At 44.5% G+C, this 20458-nt stretch overlaps 1 protein-coding gene across 3 annotated transcripts in view; it reads right to left on the reverse strand.

The window, feature by feature from the left end:
• The window catches only part of UIMC1 (ubiquitin interaction motif containing 1), an 87638-nt gene that overhangs the window by 41116 nt on the left and 26064 nt on the right, over positions 1-20458 (reverse strand). For all 3 annotated transcript variants that reach the window (XM_030211735.1, XM_030211736.1, XM_030211737.1), the window contains 3 exons: positions 18129-18253; positions 13251-14258; positions 7971-8044 (listed from right to left, as the gene is read on the reverse strand). In XM_030211735.1, the coding sequence (XP_030067595.1) occupies positions 7971-8044; positions 13251-14258; positions 18129-18253 (1207 nt within the window). The remainder of the gene's footprint in view (positions 1-7970; positions 8045-13250; positions 14259-18128; positions 18254-20458) is intronic.

Below are 20458 nucleotides of genomic sequence, written 5' to 3' on the forward strand. Positions count from 1 at the left end.
AAAGGCAGGGGGGCCGGTGTGGGTGTCGGGGCCGGAAGCTGTTTGGGTCCAGTAGACGGTACCGAAGCATCCGCGGACTGGCGCAGCGACACCTCTTCGACCGAGGGGGAACGCTCCTCTCGGCACTGCCTCTTCCTCGGCGTCGAACTGGCAGTTCTGTGCGCCGTGGGCGACCGATGACGGTGCTTCTTGGCTTTCTTTCGGTGTCCGTCATCGGCATTCGGCTGCAGAGATGAAGAGGAGGTAGAACCACCCCCCCCCCCCCGGCCTCAAGGAATCGGATCCGACAGGGTTCGGTCCCGATGGCCCTGGGTAAAGGGAGTGGCCGGGACCGACTGCCCGCGCGGCCGTTCACCCGTCGTCACCGGCGGGCCAACGGTACCTGTACTCCTGGGGTCGGTGCCGATTTCGTCGACATCGGTACCGGTACCGAAGAGCCGGCCATCAACACCGATGCCGTCGAAGTTGACGTCGAAGGGCTGGCGCAAGTTCCGAAAAGACGGTCCCGAAGAACTTGCCTCGCCACCTGTGTCCGCTTCCTTAAGCCGAGACACAAGGTGCACGTCTTGGTATTATGCTCCGGGCCGAGGCACTGGAGGCACCATGCGTGAGTATCGGTCTGCGAGATCTGCCGGCCGCACCGACCACACTTCTTGAATACGCTCGGGACCTTCAAGGACATCGACAGAAAAATCGCGTCGGCGAAGTCAAAGTCGTCGATGGTGGCGGTGAAAAAGCACACCCGAAAAAGAAAACGACTGCGCGGCCACAAGGCCGCAACGAAGCGCCCTCGCGGCTAGGAACGACGAGGACACTATTCTTTTTTTTTTTTTTAAACAATCAAAAAAGAGATAGGCGAACGCGTACGTGAAGGAGAAAAGCTGCGGTTAGGCCACGATCCGGTTTCCGGGGCTGACAGAGAGAATTCCAGCGCGGAATAGAAAAAAACTGAACGGGAACGGTCGCGCACGGGCGGGAAGACGGCCACGCATGCACGGTGGCCGTACCCTGCGTGCAGGACCGCCCGTGAAGTTTTCTTCCGGTTGGTGGGGGCTGCCGTGGACGTCAACCCAGTCGTGAGAACAAGCAGCCTGTTTGTCCTCGGAGAAACCTGGATACCATCAGATAACAGTATAAGCAACCCCTGTGATCCATTATCCAGCGTTGTTCTACTCAAGTCTGGCCACAGCAGCCAACTGTATGTGCTGTTGAACTGTCAAATGACACCTCGGGCCTCTAAGTATTTGGGGATTTTCTGTACAGATTCATAAGACACCAATGGAATTCAGTACTGCTGCACAAAGACTGGCTTGATGTCGGGACTAGTGGGCACACAAGACATGTAAATCTGTGAAGCCACAACTGTTGGGAGTCCACAGCAAAAAGATTTTAATGATATAACAGCTCTTTCAGTTGGGCTTTCTTCTCCTCACTGGCTAAACAGTAAGATAAAGGAAATCATTAGAGCCAAAAAACAATCCTTCAGAAAGTGGAGAAGAGAACCAACTGAAAGTAACAAGATAGATCATAAGGAATGCCAAGCCAAATGCAAAGCGGAGATAAGGAGGGCAAAAAAGGACTTTGAGAAGAAATTAGCGTTGGAAGCAAAAATACATAGTAAAAACTTTTTTAGATACATTAAAAGCAGGAAACCGGCCAAAGAGTCGGTTGGGCCGCTGGACGAAAATGGTGTTAAAGGGGCGATCAAGGAGGACAAAGCCGTAGCGGAGAAATTAAATGAATTCTTTGCTTCGGTCTTCACCGAGGAGGATTTGGGGGGGACACCGGTGCCGGAAAGAATATTTGAAGCGGGGGAGTCGGAGAAACTAAACAAATTCTCTGTAACCTTGGAGGATGTAATGGGTCAGTTCAGCAAGCTGAAGAGTAGTAAATCACCGGGACCTGATGGTATTCATCCCAGAGTATTAATAGAACTAAAAAATGAACTTGCGGAGCTACTGTTAGAAATATGCAATCTGTCCCTAAAATCGAGTGTAATACCGGAAGACTGGAGGGTAGCCAATGTTACTCCGATTTTTAAGAAAGGTTCCAGAGGAGATCCGGGAAATTATAGACCGGTGAGTCTGACGTCGGTGCCGGGCAAGATGGTGGAGGCTATTATTAAGAATAAAATTGCAGAGCATATACAAAAACATGGACTGATGAGACAAAGTCAGCACGGATTTAGTGAAGGGAAGTCTTGCCTCACCAATCTAATGCATTTTTTTGAGGGGGTAAGCAAACATGTGGACAATGGGGAGCCGGTTGATATTGTATATCTGGATTTTCAGAAGGCGTTTGACAAAGTGCCGCACGAAAGACTCCTGAAGAAATTGCAGAGTCATGGAATCGGAGGTAGGGTATTATTATGGATTAAGAACTGGTTGAAAGATAGGAAGCAGAGAGTAGGATTGCGTGGCCAGTATTCTCAGTGGAGGAGGGTAGTTAGTGGGGTCCCGCAGGGGTCTGTGCTGGGTCCGTTGCTTTTTAATGTATTTATAAATGACCTAGAGATGGGAATAACTAGTGAGGTAATTAAATTCGCCGATGACACAAAATTATTCAGGGTCGTCAAGTCGCAGGAGGAATGTGAACGATTACAGGAGGACCTTGCGAGACTGGGAGAATGGGCGTGCAAGTGGCAGATGAAGTTCAATGTTGACAAGTGCAAAGTGATGCATGTGGGTAAGAGGAACCCGAATTATAGCTACGTCTTGCAAGGTTCCGCGTTAGGAGTTACGGATCAAGAAAGGGATCTGGGTGTCGTCGTCGATGATACGCTGAAACCTTCTGCTCAGTGTGCTGCTGCGGCTAGGAAAGCGAATAGAATGTTGGGTGTTATTAAGAAGGGTATGGAGTCCAGGTGTGCGGATGTTATAATGCCGTTGTATCGCTCCATGGTGCGACCGCACCTGGAGTATTGTGTTCAGTACTGGTCTCCGTATCTCAAAAAAGATATAGTAGAATTGGAAAAGGTACAGCGAAGGGCGACGAAAATGATAGTGGGGATGGGACGACTTTCCTATGAAGAGAGGCTGAGAAGGCTAGGGCTTTTCAGCTTGGAGAAGAGACGGCTGAGGGGAGATATGATAGAAGTGTATAAAATAATGAGTGGAATGGATCGGGTGGATGTGAAGCGACTGTTCACGCTATCCAAAAATACTAGGACTAGAGGGCATGAGTTGAAGCTACAGTGTGGTAAATTTAAAACGAATCGGAGAAAATTTTTCTTCACCCAACGTGTAATTAGACTCTGGAATTCATTGCCGGAGAACGTGGTACGGGCGGTTAGCTTGACGGAGTTTAAAAAGGGGTTAGATAGATTCCTAAAGGACAAGTCCATAGACCGCTATTAAATGGACTGGAAAAATTCCTCATTTTTAGGTATAACTTGTCTGGAATGTTTTTACGTTTGGGGAGCGTGCCAGGTGCCCTTGACCTGGATTGGCCACTGTCGGTGACAGGATGCTGGGCTAGATGGACCTTTGGTCTTTCCCAGTATGGCACTACTTATGTACTTATGTACTTATATATCTTCAAACTCTGAAAAAGGCTAATTTGGAGGCATATCCACTTTCTTATCTATTTCTTCTTGGAAGGAGTTGATGCCAATAGTTTGCACAATCCTGGATGACTCATGTACAGGACTCGGAGAATGCTTGGCCTCGTCCAGCGGTCTTGACAGCAGTAGAAAATCATCCTTCATTTCTACCTCTGAGGACTTGCTGACATACAGCCAGTTGCACTGCAATGTAACAAGACTCTCAGGAGAGGTAGGCAAGCATTCCGGTGCCTCTACACCCTTGAGAGATGTTCCATGAGAGGGAAACCCAACCTCTGACAGGTTGACTCACTTCCATATCAGAAAAGGATTTCTTGACCAGAAACCCCAAGGTTTCTCTCCTTTGGGGTAACAGGATGGAACCTGATACCTCCATGCAAGGTAAGACGCAGGTAGGAAGGCCAAACTCATTAAAAACAAAATCTGGATTGAAGAAAACCACTCGATCCACAGCTTTCTGACCTGGGGTTATACACACCTTGAGAGAAATCTTGCACTCTTCCTGGTATCCTGACATTGTCCGTTCTCACCACTTCTCAAACTTGTGGGATGGTTTGCCCAGAAACAGGTGAAGCTCAGGTGCGCTCACTAGTACCGCTTCCATTCTAGAGGGGGCCATTTACCAGATCTACATATGTTCCTAGTCTAAAGAGACTATCAGAACCAAGGTACAGGGGACATTGTAGCCCTCGCCCAATAGAGAAGCTATGAGTGAAGGTTTTATTACCTAGCTTCAGTGGAAGACTGCAATTCCGCACCTTTGTCCAGCACCTGGAGGAACACAGAGGTTCGCTGGTAAACAGCTGCACTTCATCTTCCAAGTCAGCCTTTTAACAACGCATCTCTCTCCCAAGTCAGGGTGTTTTGATTGCATTTTATGTGTATTTTTTGTTTTACTGCCTTGGATAAAGGCAGTTTATAAATAAAAATTCTTCTTCTAAAACACTTTTTAGACAAATCAGCCTAAAAACAGCCCTCTTCACTACTAGCCAATCTTCAAATCTCCCACACTATGGCAGGTTGGCAACAAGATGGCTGCTAATCCTGTCAAAAATCAGGAGATTCATGGCTACCCAGGCAGGATAAAATTAATGTGCAGACGCCTGCTGTGGCATCTGCTAAACATTCCACAGCCAGAGCTGAGGACTCTCCAATGCAAATAGGGCAAAAAGAGGCAGATACACTCCTAAGCCACTAAGATCCTGCATGCTTCGAATCTCCTGGCTCCTAGCAATACCATGTGGCTGCCCACAGCACCCCTCCCCCCCACAATTGCCAATGGTCACACTCACCCTGGTAGACTGGACCCTGCTAATCCCCAGGGCTCCATCACTAGGCACTGCCAATCTCCACACAGGCTTCTTTTTTTTTATTTTTTATTAATAACTTCTTTTCCCAGCAAAAGTCTGAGAAGTAAAGCTATCCAAATAGGGAGACCTTTTTTTTTTCTTTTTAATCTGGAAGTGGGGGAAGGAAAATTAGCAGCTCGCTTTTTCTCCCCACCCCACTCCGGCTGATCAAGAAAGACCAGGAACCTCTGTCAAGCCACCTCACTAAAGGCCAGTGGACCAAGGATCAGTGCTATAAAGGTTCTAGACCTCCTATCTTGACTGAAGAATGGACCGTGGTCCAAACCCCAGGAGCTAAGGCCCACAAGCCATGATTGCACCCCCAGGAGTCAGGCCTACTCCCTCTATCCTGCTGCATCAGCCCAACCTATATCATCTTCTGGAAGGAGAAAAATACTAGGAATTCCAGCCTGCACTAGCCCTTTTAGCAGTGATGTCACAGGAATATTTCACCCTCTCTACTGCTATCTTGATATAATAATAATAATAATAATATTCTTATATTCCAAAAGAAATTAGTTCAACACGGATTACGATGATAAGGTATCGGTACGTCCCGGGAACACAATAATGACAATTAAGTACCTAAAAGTAAATATCACTACATTTATCTTGCATTCAATATAAAATGTATACATACAAATCTTTCATAATTAACCATATCAGCACAATTTCTGCTGTAAAACAAATATTTCAAATAAAAATATGTTTAAGAATTTCCTAAAAGTTTTATAATCGGTGATCAACCATAAATTGTAAGGAAGACATTTCCAAAATGTAACTGCATGGAAGGAAAATGATGATTCAAGCAGGCAAGAATGCCTAATCCCTTTAGGATTGGAAAAAGGATTAAGCTGTCTTAATGCCCATGGTCTCATAGAAGATATAAATGTAAATAAAGAATGTATGTAATGAGGGGCCAAACCATTCAAAATTTTGAACAAAATACAATAAAACTTGAAACCACCCTTGCCTCCATCGGAAGCCAATGGAAACAAATAAAACTGAAAAACATGGTTAAATTTGAGTGGAAAATATCAGCCCGATTTAGTGGGCTGAAAAGGAATGGTCATGTTTCAAACTTTCAGAATGAGCCATGTGGTGGAGCAGCTCTTTTAGAAACCTTCTAGCTCTATCTATAGTGCCTTAAACTTTTCTAAGCATCCTACAACTCTCCCTTATTGCACAATTTATGTTCCCGTCCTTATTTTCCCACAACCAAATCAGAAGATACCAGATGACGTGTGGATAAGAGTGAGCTGAAGTTATCAGTAATGGCTATTCCTTCTGAAAGGAGGGCTAGATGCACTGAAGTCCTCGGAAGAGCCGTTCCCTTACCGATTCCATAGCGAATCGGTAGGGAACGGCCATGCATCAAGGAAATGGAATGCCAAGGATGTCCCTGATGCATTTAGCTGACACCGGTGACAGCTAAGTGCGCTGTGATTGGCGGAGAGAGACCTGGAGGGGGTATAATCGAAAGGGATGTCCAAATAGTTTTTTTATTTGGACGTCCTCGCAGAAGAACACCCATCACAAAAAAATCTGGGGAAAAACGTCCAATTGCGAGCACTTGGACGTTTTTTTTTTCCCCAATTTTTTTTTTTAATACATTTATAGACCTTTTGAAATCCCGCGCAGCCCCAACGAGAGGTACAGACATCCCGTCCGATTTTCCACGGTTAGGCAATCAGAAAACAGTAGTGAATCTCACTACAATACGATTTCTACACATTATAATACTATTTTGCTCATCTGCATTCCATTTTCGTTAGCTGCTACCGTGATCAGAAAATGGCTCGGAGAAGCATTTAGTGCATGCCACGGTTTACTACTTGCTTGTTAATGGCTCGTTATGTTTAGTGCATGCCACGGTTTACTACTTGCTTGTTAATGGCTCGTTATGTTTAGTGCATCTGGCCCAGAGATTTACTCCGGTAAAATATATAAAAACAAAAAGAAGTTGTCAAATTTTCCTGCAGCCATGAAACACACTTTGGTAATTAAATATATTTCTGGTGCAACACACCCAAGTAATTATCAGTGAATACAGGGTGTCCTGCAAAATTATCATTAATGAGAAAACTCTGGGAAAACTCAGGACGGTCAGCTTCCCTCACTAGTAAAAATAAAAATCCAAAAAGAAAACCAAGTTACTCACCTGCAGCTGGTGTTCTCCATAGACAGCAGGATAGAAGTTCTCACAAATGGGTAACATCACAGAGACCATACAGCTTAGCAAATCTTTATGGAAGCCTTTAAGAGGTACTAGCACACATGCATGTGAATTCCCACCTTGCATCACTGTGCACGACTTCCACAGAGAACATCAGCTACAGATACATAACTTTGTTTTCTCTGAGGACAAACAGGACAGCAAGCCCTCAGCAACAGACTTTTTACATATAGGCTGCCTTCAGAGAAGTGCTGCCAACACTGCTATTACCCTCAATGCTCTTGACACCGTATTCCAACAGGGCTTCATGTTAACGCTTCTGGGCCTATGCTCAAAGTCAATGAAGAAAAAATTCCTCTTCTTTGGGTAGCAATCAGTTGATGCCCATTCCTAGAAGCCTCTACCAATGAGGGAGAATGATGCACTCTCAACACAGATACATCCCCAGCATTCAATGGAGCTCCTGAATCCCTCAAGGCAGATGCCTCTATTGCCTTAGAAGTGCCAAAGATTTTTTCATGTTACTCTTTGTGGCTCCAAATCCCTCTCTTTTTCATCTGTGAACATGAAGGACAGCGACAGGGTTTGCGATTCGTCACAAAGCACAGCAAGTACCAGATGTGGGTATCCACACCAGATATGGTTCTGCTGCACTGACCATATTTTAAGGCACAGGAGATGAGTTTTTGGTACATATTGCCAAAACAGACAGCCTTGTCAAAAATCAAACAGCGGCAAGAGCTTTAATGGGGATGCTAGCTTGCAACTGTGACACTGGACAGTTTCTGCTCTAAGGAGTGCCTTGGCCACCAGTTGCCCTGGTAACAGACCTGTAAATGGAAATCAGCACTAAGTTATATATCCATATAACCGCAAGTCTCACCTCTGTATGATTTGCACTGGATGGTCTCTGTTTTCAACTTCAGGAGTCTCTTCTACAAACAATGCCTGGGAAGACTGCACAGTAAAACACACAAATTCTAATTCTACAAGGACAATAAAAACTAAGGTCTATTTCTCCTTACAGAAATTTATTATTTGGTATACTCCCCTCCTCCCATGTCCTTTACTTGAACTTTAAATTCTACCATTCTCCTCCATATTAATCTCAAATGTGCCCAGAATCAGAACCCGTCAGCATCACTTCTCCTGGTAAGAACATAAATGCCATGCTAGATCACACCAATGTTCTAAACCCTATACCCAAAGACAGTGGCTAGTCTGGAACACTTGAAATTACCTGCCAGATACTAACAGGAATGCTCATTTCATGTTGCTCATATCCAGAATCGAAGACACCCAAGTATACCTGGCTAATAACACCTTTTTTAAGCTCAGCTACATTACTAGCCTTGACTACATTCCTTGTACAATGACCAAAGAAAACTTTTTTCAATTTGTTTTAAATGTGCTACTACTTAGTTTCATGGATTACCCCAGAGCCATAGCAATAATTGAAGGAGTAAACAAAATTTATTACCTATTACAGGTGTTCCCCACTGACCATCATCCTTGTACCTAGGCAAAGTCATCCAGCGGCATCCAGGCCTAAGAACGTAAAACAAAGCTCCAATGGCTTTCTAGAGCCATCAGAAATGTATGGGGATTTCTGAGCTAGTATCATCGTGCATATTGCTATAAATTAGAAGAAGCCAACTCTTAGGGAAAGCGTGTGGGTTTTGTGAGAATTTATATCCTACTGCACTCAGAGAAAACCTGTTACAGGTAAGAAACTTCTCTCTCTCTAAAAATATCATTGTCACTTAGCAGAAGAAATTTGGGAGGTGAAAAACTTCTTGGATTACTCAGTCTGGACAACCATCCTAGTGTCATAAAATCTTATATAGAGTGGATAAGTTACTAAGGCTGGAGCTCACAGACTCTGTATTCTGAAGTGACTAAACGCCACTAAGAGTAAGACAGTCTAGTTCAGGTACTTCAGCTCACATGAGTCTAGTGACTAAAGGTAGCTTTTAACCGCTGGATCAGTACATCCTGAAGTCCCAAGCCTCCTGCAGTATCTTAAGAGGTCTCAAAAGAAGGAAGGCCTCACACAAACAACTAAAGGCTGCAGAGAGATGAGCTTATCTTCTGTGTTGTGATGACGTGTGCCGAGTGCATCTAACTAAACCCTGTCAGTTATTTTTATAACCCATACTGACAACCTCAGTTCCTTTTGTAATGTCACTACACCTTTTATGAGATATGGCAAAAACAACTGTACACAATATTGAGATACTATCACACCATGCATCAACAATACACAGCCTTCATATCATCAATTTTATTTTCTATTCCCTTCCAAGTAATAACTAGCACTTTTTTTTTTGGGGGGGGGGGGGGGAGGAGGGAGTTACAACAGTATAGTTTTGACTGTAACTACTGCTTAGTGCAGGTTTATCCGTGCGTCTTCTTAGAACCACTGACTGGATCAATATGGTGGATTGGTAGTGGCAGGGTGCTGTCCAGAAAGGTCAGGAGGACCAGGGAGGTCACAGGTTCAAGTAAGAGATGTGCTGTCGCTAATGGTCATTTGGATTATTGGTGGAACTTGTGGTTGGTAATGGGAGGGGAGCTGTAGATGTTTATAAAAAATAGTAGCTTGCATGTTCACCTGCAGGAGGGAGGGGCACAATGGAAGAAGAAAAAAAAATTGCTTTGGATAAAGTGTAGTTTTCCTATAGGCAACTGGAATATATCATTAGCAGTGTGGAGAGACATTTTATTAATTCCATTATCTATTAGGTTACTATGTTTCTACCTCTCATTCTGATACTCTCTCATCTCACATAGAACTCGGTTCTAACTATTCTGAATGAAAATGGCTGAGATGAGATATAATCAGGATCTATAAAATCACATTTGTATCAGAACATGTACCTTTCCCCCTTTGTTTCAATAAAATTACTAATTACAAAAAAAAAAAGGAATCATGACTGAATGGAACAGATATATAGGAAACAGCTGTTTACCTTTCAAACAGGATAAACACTGGGGAATGTACCATGAAACTAATAGGTAGCACATTTATTACAAATTGGAATAAGCATTTTCCCCACAACTTACGTTAAAAGCAGTGCAATTTGTTGCCAGAATATGTATCAATGCAGTTAAAATAGCTGGGCTTAAGAAGGGTTTAGACAAGTTCCTGGCAGAAAAGTCCATAAACAAATCAGAGAAAATATTTCTTCACTCAACATGTAATTAAACTCTGGGATTCATTGCCAGAGAATGTAGTAAAAGCAGTTCGTTTAGCGAGGTTTAAAAAAGGTTTGGATAGCTTCCTGAAAGAAAAGTCCATAAGCCTTTACAAAGATGGACTTCGGGAAAATCCACTGCTTATTTCTAGGATAAGCAGCATAAAATGTATTGTACTGTTTTGGGATCTTGCCAGGTATCTGTAACTTGGATTGGCCACTGTTGGAAACAAGATACTGAATTTGATGGACCTTCAGTCTGTCCCAGTATGGCAATATTTATGTTATTACTGGCCATTTAATGTTCAGAAAGCCACCACTTATCTCTGGGTATGCACAATAATGAATGAATCTACTCCTTGGGATTCTACTGAATACCTGTGATCTGGACTGGCCACTGTCAGAAGTGGGATACTAGGCTTGATGGACCTTTGATCTGACCCAGTATGGCATATCTTGTGTTCTTCGAGTTAAAGGAAGCACAGTTGACCACAAGAGGAGGTGAAAGAAGCAAACTTTACTGGTGACCTGACACGAGCTATGTTTCAATGTGATGCCCAAGTCAGGGGTCTGTATACAACACACAAAGATGTACATATTAGGCTGCACCTTAATCGCGATTAACATAATTATTAGTTACAATTAAAAATTTGAGCATGGCTAACAATTAATCAAGTGCTGCACAACATTTCCGCCCCCACTGCTCATGCACAGTCTGGCATCTCTCTCGTCCCTCTTGGTCCTACCTGCAATTCCGTAAAATTCTCTCAATTCCCTCCTCTCCCCGGTGACCTATTAAAAAAAGTCTTCGCTCTAGCAGCACCAGCGATACTCATAGGCTGCCTGCGGCCTTACCTTAACCTCTGATCAGTCCCACCCCTTCTGATGCAACGTCCTGTTTTGGAAGGGCAGGACAGTGGTCAGAGGGAAAGGCCAGGTGCAGGCATCCTATGATTATCACTAGCACTACCAGAGCAAAAATGTGATTAATAGGTACACGGGGGTGGGGTGGATTCGAGAGTTTTATGTAACCACAGGTAGAGCCAGGAGGGGAGGGAGAGATGTCATATCATGCATGGGGGGGGGGGGGGGGAGAAGAGGGGAGAGAAGTTTGGAGGGAGGGAAGAAAGAGAGATAATAGACCTGGGGGTAGAAAGGAAGGAGAAAATAGACCTAGAGAAGAAGGGAGAAACAATAGGAAAGGGGTTCCTTGGGGACCTGGGCCCCCCCCCCCCGGGCTTAGGCCTCCTCCAAAGCTGCAGCATCTGTTCAATGGCTAGTGGGGTAGACTAAGACCTGCCACACAAAAAAATCCACTGCCCACTATCCCCTTCCTCCTTGTACTACCTATGTTTGTGCAGCGCTGCGTACACCTTGTAGCGTATAGGAATGCTAAATAGTAGTACTACCTCAGGAGCGAGGAAGTCAGTGGCGTGCCTCCAGCTACTGATGTTGGCACTCCCCAAGCATGTCTTCTGGCAAAGTGTGTTTGTGTGTGGGGGGGGGGGGGGGGGGGGCCAGATCGCCAAGGAAACCCTCCTCCATTGCCCTGCATATCTCCATCCCTCTCTTCTACCCCCAGATCCATTATCTCTCTCTCTATTCCCTCTCTTCCATCCCCACCCATCTTTAATCATGCAATTAATCAATATTAAAATTTTTAATCAAAATGCAGCCTAGAATATACATTTAAAATTGGATTCAAAACATATAGTCATAAATATCTCAAACGATAATAAAATACACAAATAAAATGAAAAGTTAAATTAACTCATTTTAAAGTCTTTTCGTTATTATGCATGACAAACATAATGAAAAGACTGTAAAATAACATATATGAGTGTGTTACATAAAGTGTGACGTTAATGAATATATGAGGCAGTAACAGATCAAATCTAATCAAACACCATTAAACAACAGAAATCTGTAGTGTGCTGGTTCATAAATTCACTCAGTCCATAAAGTTAATCCAGTGCTATGACAGAAGGAACAGCAAACACAACATACGAGTGTTGCGTTTTGCAGGTGTTGTGCCTGGTTCGAGAAATCAAAGGCTGTTTCAAGATTATGTATCTTTCTGGAGACAAAGACTTTTTTTTTTTTTAACTCAGGATTATATGGATGGGTGATATCTTTAGGGGGAGGGGATTGGATGGATAGAGAATGTGGGGAAGAGGTTGTTATTTGGAGTGGACTGTGTGGTTTTTTTTTTTTTTAATGAATATTCTGTTGTACCCCACACTGTACATGTTAAAAGCAGCAGGTTATAAGTTTTGAATTAAATTAAGTGGAAAATATTCTAAATCTTGAAAAATTAACAGCATTTGGTTAGCTTAAGATCAGATAATATGTTTAGGGATGGAGTGGCCATGATGTCACACCAAAAAAGATATACAGCTCCATTGAAAGTAGGTATCAAGGGCTGAAATTTGAGGAGACAAAAGCAGGAAACCAGTCTGCGTCCTTAAACATGTGGAGCACAATGGGGTGGCATTACAATAATAGGGTTAAGTGCAAATAGAGGTAACCTCTTCTAATACTGTGCAGCATTAATATTCATCCTAGAAAAAGGTGACTCTTCTATCTCTCACATGCAAGTTCTACAAAGCTGCCACTCAAACATGTCAATGGGAAGGTAGGCAATAATTTATCATTAATGGAATGAGCTGTGACAAAGCCTCAGACATAAAAGTATCCAAGCGACAAAACCCTCAGCAACCTAACAGGGAAAGAGTGAAACCAGACCCAACAATGAAAGCAGCAATCCCCAAATAACAATCCGAAAAGAAGATAGTGCTGCCACCTAATCTACAACACCAACCAGCAGCAGGAAAAAAGGAACCCAACCGGACAGCCTATCAACCTGGCAGCATGGTAAAGGGAGAACGGCATGATGTGGTGACAACATTAAGGCTTCAGCTTTCAGTGCTAAGTTCCCTCTCCTGCCATCCCGCCCACCCCATTACCTGTAGGCCACAGCTGGTCACTCCCTCTGCTGGTGCAGAGCTCTCCTCCTCTGCTTCTAGATCTTGCACTGGACTTCTATCAGACTCACTGCTGTTTATGGAGGGTTGCCGGACTGCAGACCCAACCTCCTCCTTTATGTCTTCTTCCTCCTGCTCTACCTCTTCTGTGACTCCTTGATCTTCCACATCCTTCTCATCCCCTTTAGCCTGCTCACTTATTCTCAAAGCAGAAGTGTGGGGCAAAACTGGCTCTCCATACTCTTTCTTCTGCAACAACTGTCGCTGTGCATGTTTTAGGTTTTTCTGGTAAACTTCAAGTTGGCACTGGATAACCTTGGTGTACTGACTGGGATCCACCCCCTTGGGGCAAAATGGCACACCCCAGTAATAGTGTACTGATCCTCCCTGCTCAGTTTCCTCGGGCATGCATTTCTCAGCAGGAGCAGCATGGCTTTCTTTAAACCTAAGACCCCTACTGTCTTGAGTCAGCCTGTCAGCACTGGACTCCTGCTTTCCACTTCCCACTGCGTCTGGACATTGGTCCAGTTGTTCACTTGTTCCCTGCAGACCTGTGCCTGAGCCTGCAAATAGTTTCCGAGGGACCAGCTGCCATTGATTTGGGGATCGACAAGGGAAGATAGGGCTCAGGGAAATCCTTCTGTAAGGAGATGTGCATACAAAGTCACTGGAGTCACTCAGCGAGGGAGAGATGGACTCTTCTTTCAACCTTGCATAAACATTGTCTTTTTCTGGTGAAAGGACAATACTCGAACTGTCCACTATCTCCTGGCTCAGTCGTTGCAACAATACAACAGGGCTTTTGGCCACAGCCACCTGTCCATCACTGGCAACTTTTGTGCTTGGAGACTGAGAGCCAGGCTCAGAAAGAGGCAAATCTGAACAGACGTCTGCACACACAAGGACTTCTGAATCCACCTCATCCTCCATTTGGGCAGCCTTCTGAGAACGGGATGTGCTTTGTTCTTTAGAGCCTGAAGTGTAACAGCTCTAAGATAAAGCAGAAATAAATAAGTTAAAATGGTATATTAACATTAATGTTACCTGAATAGTGGAGATAGTGCCAGAGGCTAAGTCAAGACTCAGCCCCATAACACTAGCAAGACAGCAAAGCTAGTTTCAAGGCACAGAGCAAAATCAGGCTCTGTAGGGTTCCCTTAACATTTTCTTATTTTAAGAAAACACTATAATCCTCAACCCACTTTGCATTTTCCAGTCTCCCATGCCCTTTCCCACCTTGCACGATTACCCTTCACCCAGTTCTCCTACCACCAGAGTTGATGCAAGAGTATTAGGCACCCTAGACAGGCCTTGCATGCATGTGCACCTCTCCTCCCCCTCTTTACTTTCAAGCTCCTAATGATTGTTGAATTTATACATCAAAATCTAATCACCCCAACACCACCCCTCCCAAACCAATCCTATAAAAACATATAATTGGATACCTCACTTTAAGATATGTAAGTTGTCACAAAATTTTAAAATTTGGAGTGGAGTGGAGTGGCCTAATGGTTAGTGCAGTGGGCTGCGGACCTGGGGAACCGGGTTCGATTCCCACCGCTGCCTAATGGTCTGCAGTGTGTCAAGATCCTGGGGAACTGTGTTCAATTCCCTATGCAACTCCGTGTGGCCCTGGGTAAGTCACTTAGCCATCCTCTGCTCCAGGTACAATATACTACTTAGATTGTAAGCCCATTTGAGTGCAAGTACTTTTACAATTGTACGTAAACCACCTTGATCTATGCTCGGAAGCGGTATATCAAATTATGGACTTCTTTACTAGATCAACTACATAATAACCTCTCTTAGAGTTGAATTTATGTATGATCATGACTTGTTATAGCAATAATTCTTGTATAATCTTAGTCTGAACATGTATGCTGATGCTTTGTTATTGTTAATCTGTTATGCTGGTTATTTGCTTTTATTTTAGCCATTTGTTATTGACTACAAAACACAATAAAAATATTGGAACAGAAAATAATCGATAAATGATATGTGCATGAATCAATATAAAAAACTACCCACCTTTCCTACAGGCAGAAGTGGCAACTATCAATACCTACTGTTTGGCTTGAATATCAGCTGTTCTTTGCAGACCCCAGTAAGCTGCCTCATTTGCTTAATGGGTGGCGCCAGTCCTACTCAAGATGTTCATTTGTCCCCCATCCACCACACATTCATGCACGTCTCTTCTCTCTTCCCAATGAGAAAAGAAGAGCAGTGCTTTCTATCCACCTGCATCTCCTTCTCGGTTGGCTTCAATATGACACTTTAAAATGTGGTGCCAGTTGGTCCTGAGAGACTAAAGACCCCACAAAGTTCCTATTTTAGCCTGAAGCTGGCAAAGATTGTGGCAAACATAGGTAAGAAGCACTACTCTCTTCTTGCTAGCAGACGGGAGATTAGCCAGAGGATCATGACCATGACAGGAGAGAAAGGTTCCTATCATTACACTGCAAGACTTTGCCACAGGCAGACCAGGTAACATCCTATATAAGGATTTGCACCTCCGTCTGGATGCCTGGGTTTGTAACACAGTTCCCATTGGTCCGCCCTGGGGATGATGTCACAAGGCGGACCAATGGGAAGTGAGAGGGAAGGGAACCCAGCACCAGCAACCAGAGGTGAGTACAGAATCGCCCCTCTGAGTTCCATGACCCCCTACCTCCCTCCTTCCTTCAACGGTCCCCCTCTCCTCCGAGTTTCACCGCCCCGAGTTCCATGCCCCCTTCCTTCCTCCCTCCCTCCCTCCATTCCCGTCCAAGTTCCACCGCCCCAAGTCTCCCTCCTTCCCTCTCTCTCTCTCTGTGGCCTCCGAGTGCAAGCAGGACGTGTGCGGCTGCCCCTCCGCTTCGTAAGTGCCGGCTGTTCTTTAAAACTTACCTCCTGGTCCGCCGGCAACAGTGAAGTTGAGCAGGCATGGCATGGCGCTTCACACTGCCTTCGCTTCTGTTTCAGCTGTGCCTCTGGTCCCGCCCTCATTTCATGTTTGCGGAAGGGTGGGACCAGAGGCACAGCTGAAACAGAAGCGAAGGCAGTGTGAAGCGCCATGCCGTGCCTGCTTGACTTCACTGTTGCCGGCGGACCATGAGGTAAAAAGTTTTAAACAACAGCCGGCATTTACGAATGGGAGGGGCAGCCGCACACGTCCTGCTTGCACTCGGAGATCACAGAGAGATAGGGATGGAGGGGGTCCTGGAACGCCACCGGAAGGGGAGGGCTGGTCCTGGAACTGGAAGGGGAGGGGCGGGTCCTGGAACTGGAAGGGGAGGGGTTCCTGGAACTCGGAGGAGAGGGAGGGAGGCAGGTAGGTAGGGGAGCATGGAACTCTGAGGGAGGGAGGCAGGTAGGTTGGGGGAATGGAACTCGGAGGGGAGGGGGATGGAACAGAGGAGGGAGGGAGGGGGCCCTGGAACCTTGCTAGCGCCCGTTTCCTTTCTGTTGGAAACGGGCCTCTTTTACTAGTAATTTATAAACAAACATTTCTCTAAAACGTATTAACCATTTATCCATTAATAAGCACAGAGGAAACGACTGTGGGTGCAGAAACCCAAGCCTGATATCAGATGGTTTGATGCAAAGGGGAAGCAGCGGCAGGAGCAGCTATTCAGGGCTGGTTTAGAAGGGCAGTGTCTGTGCCATGATGATCCTGTCCCCAGGGCTACAGTCCTAAAATGCTAAAGTTAGTCCAGAATAGAGAGGTGCACGGGGACAGAAATGCGACCTATCCCCGCCGGAATCAAACCCGTTCCCGCTCATCCCCGCCAGAATCTAACCCGTCCCTGTGAGTAATCTCCTCCATCCCCGCCCGTCCCCATAAAAAAAGGAAGTACGTATTTCTGAATTTTAAAGACTCACTACATACAACTTCAGCAAATTTCCTGCACGTGTTGAACTTGAGTTGAGACAGAGAGAGACCCAGGTGAAAACGTGCACATGCTCGTCAAGGACGTCCTTTTTCTTTTTTTTTTTAGATTATGGATAAAGGACGTCTAAGTGTTAGGCGCTCAAGTCCCACCTTCGCTATGCCTCCAACACCCCCTTGAAATTTGGCCGTCCCTGGCGCAATGGAACAGTTAAGGACACCAAAAATGGAATTTGGCCATCCCTGGTGTGACGGGGCAGTTGAGGGCATCCTTCTTTTCCCACTGGAGAGCTTGGTGTCTCCACCCACTAAAAGAAGAAGGGGCGATTGGCGAACCAGCAGCATGATTGATGCAATAGGGGCACAGATCGGCAGAAAAGCAGCAGGCTCTCAAACAAAGGTATGTGCACGCATCCCCACAGGAATCCCGCCAGAACATCCTCCATCCCCAAAACACTCGCGCTGACCCAGAGGGGATTCTAGCAGACTCCGCAGGATCCCCGCAAACCCCGTTCCCGTGCAGACCTCTAGTCCAGAACCTATCTGATGCATATCTGTTAGCACAGAAGGTAGCACCAGCCTCCATTACACACTACTTTAAATAGTTAAAGCAATAAAATTATACTTATGATCTAAACCTTTTTTTATATCCCTAATCAGTTGAGAAGTACTTGAAAACATATTTTTCCTTAATGTTTGTTTTAATTGATATTTTCTCTTTTCTTTCCCATTTATGTATTGGACATAAATGTAATATAAAATGAATAAATAAAATAATTAAAAAAAAAAAAAAAAAAGAGAAGTACTTGAAAACAAAAGCAGCCCAGAATTTCATCCTACTCCACATGCTTCCTTACAGAATTTTTTGCCCTTCTTTATTCTCAATTTACATGAACATAGGAGAAATGCCACATGCTGCAGGCCAGTGCTGCCACTTTTGTCTCTTGCAAGGAGAGGGGGGATAGAGGAGAATCGCATGCTAAAACAATTACATTAAGGCTTGCTGCAATAGCCTTCCTCAGGAGCTCCTCTTCCTCCTCCTGCTGTGAGTTCATATGACTGGCTTCTTGTTCACTCATTTTCACAGCTAAAGCTAGCTGTTCCTCCTCTGTCATTTCTACAAGAGGGAAACAAACTTTACTTTGACGCTCAGCCACAACACAAAGCCACACTTACCTCACATTTACAACATGACATGAATAACTACATGCAGACTGATTTGGCATCAAGAAAACTGACACCTGCTAAGTATCCACTCCAGTGTCAAGTGTTCCCTCCCAATGAGAGAGTGTCTGTCTGTCTTTAACACAGAATTTCAGTAGAACCTTGCAGTACACCCAAAAACATTTAACTTTTTTCAAATACAATTGAAACATGACTGACCTGAGCAAGGAGTGAAAGGAGCAGTCAATAATTACTCTGGAGAATGTAAGGCACATTTCCTAAAGCCTTCCTGCAATTTTTTACAATCCAAATGTTTGGCAACTTTGAATCGTTTTGTGTCATCTGCAAATTTAATCACCTCACTCATCGTTCTGATTTAATTTATAAACATGTTAAACGGTAATGGTCCCAAAACAGATCCCTGCGGCACTCCAACTATTAACCCTCCTCCACTGAAAAAAATGGCCATTTAACCCTATGCTCTGTTTTCTGTCCAATAACCAATTCCTACCCCACAACAGAACATTGCCTCCTATCCCATGACTTTTTAATTTTCTCAGGAATTTCTCATGAGGAACTTTGTCAAAAGCTTTCCGAAAATCTAAATACACTACATCAACCAGTTCACCTTTATCCACATATTTATTTATGGCTTCAAAGACATGAAGCAATTTGGTGAGGCAAGACTTCATATTCTCTTTTGGCCTTCTTTATCAGTGCTTTGCACCTAGCTTGACACTGCTTATGTTACTTCTTATTTTCTTCATTTGGATCCTTTTTCCGTTCTTTGAAGGATGCTCTTTTGGCTCTAACAGCCTCTTTCACTTCACCTTTTAACCACACAAAATGCAGGGATCACTCAGTAATTCACTTCTGCAGGTCAATGACCAGGTCTCAGACACAGAGCTCACAGACTAAGAAGTTTATTATTAAAAAGGAGAGATAATGAACATGACAATATTAAACCCGCAAACAAGCAAGGGTAAGGGCAAGATTATACAGAAAACACCATCTAGTTACTCTTAAGGTTGCCTGCAGACTGCACTGGCACTTTCCATGTTAAACTGACAGTTCTGGACTGTTGTCAGCCATGGATCGAATACTGTCAGTTACACACTAGAGGAGCCTCCAAACACTCCTCCCTGCAAGCGATTTCTCTTTTTTTTTTTTTTATTTGCATGAAGTCTTTATTGAACAGGATAACGGTACAATATTTCCTCATACATATCAAACAGAATGAACTACTATTATTCTTTAAACATGCAAATGTAAAATTCCTTATTCACTCCAGTACGCCATCCAGTAACATCGTATATGAACCTCTATAAACTTCAATGTTTTAAAGTACATTTTCTATAGCTTTTACATATCAATAAGACCTCCTTCCCCCCCCTCCTCCCCATCCCCCCAACTACCCCCCCTCCCTTGCCACCCACACCCTCCCAATCATTACCATATCTTATTTTATACAGTTCACAGGTTAAACAATTATGCTTAATCCTTGGAAAACGTTTCCCAAATGGATTGCCATCTGTTTAGCTGGTGTTTTCTTTCAGCAAGCAGACGCTCCATCTCACAGATATATTTCAGCTTATGGAGCCATTTTTTGATTGAAGGGACCCCTGTCTGCTTCCAATGAGATGCTATGACTATCTTTGCTGCCCCTAATGCCTGCCGCACCAAAATCCGCTGATGCAGTTTTAAGCCTACCATCTTTGCAGTAAACAAGAAAAACTCAGGGGACCATGGAACTGCACATCCCACCCAATTCTGCAGCCTACCCTGAACTGATTTCCAGTATGCTCGTACTTTGATACAGCTCCACCACACGTGACCCATAGTCCCTTGCTGACCACATCCTCTCCAGCACAAGCCCGATGTACCAGGGAAAATGCGCCGGATACGGTCCGGAGTAAGATACCACCGAAACAATACCTTCACCACATTCTCCTTGAGGGGTACATGTAAAGACACACCTATCGCCACCCTTTCTATTCTCTCCCACTCGGTCTCCCCCAGGGCCACCCCCAGCTCCCGCTCCCAACTAGTCCTGTGTAGAGTATAGCGAGCAACCTGCGCATTAATGCTCCTATATATACGGCCTATCAATCCCCTTGAAGAAACAGACTTAGCACAGATCTCCTCTAACTCTAATGTT

Source organism: Microcaecilia unicolor, chromosome 8 (genome assembly GCF_901765095.1).
Source record: "Microcaecilia unicolor chromosome 8, aMicUni1.1, whole genome shotgun sequence".
Taxonomy (NCBI): Eukaryota; Metazoa; Chordata; class Amphibia; order Gymnophiona; family Siphonopidae; genus Microcaecilia; species Microcaecilia unicolor.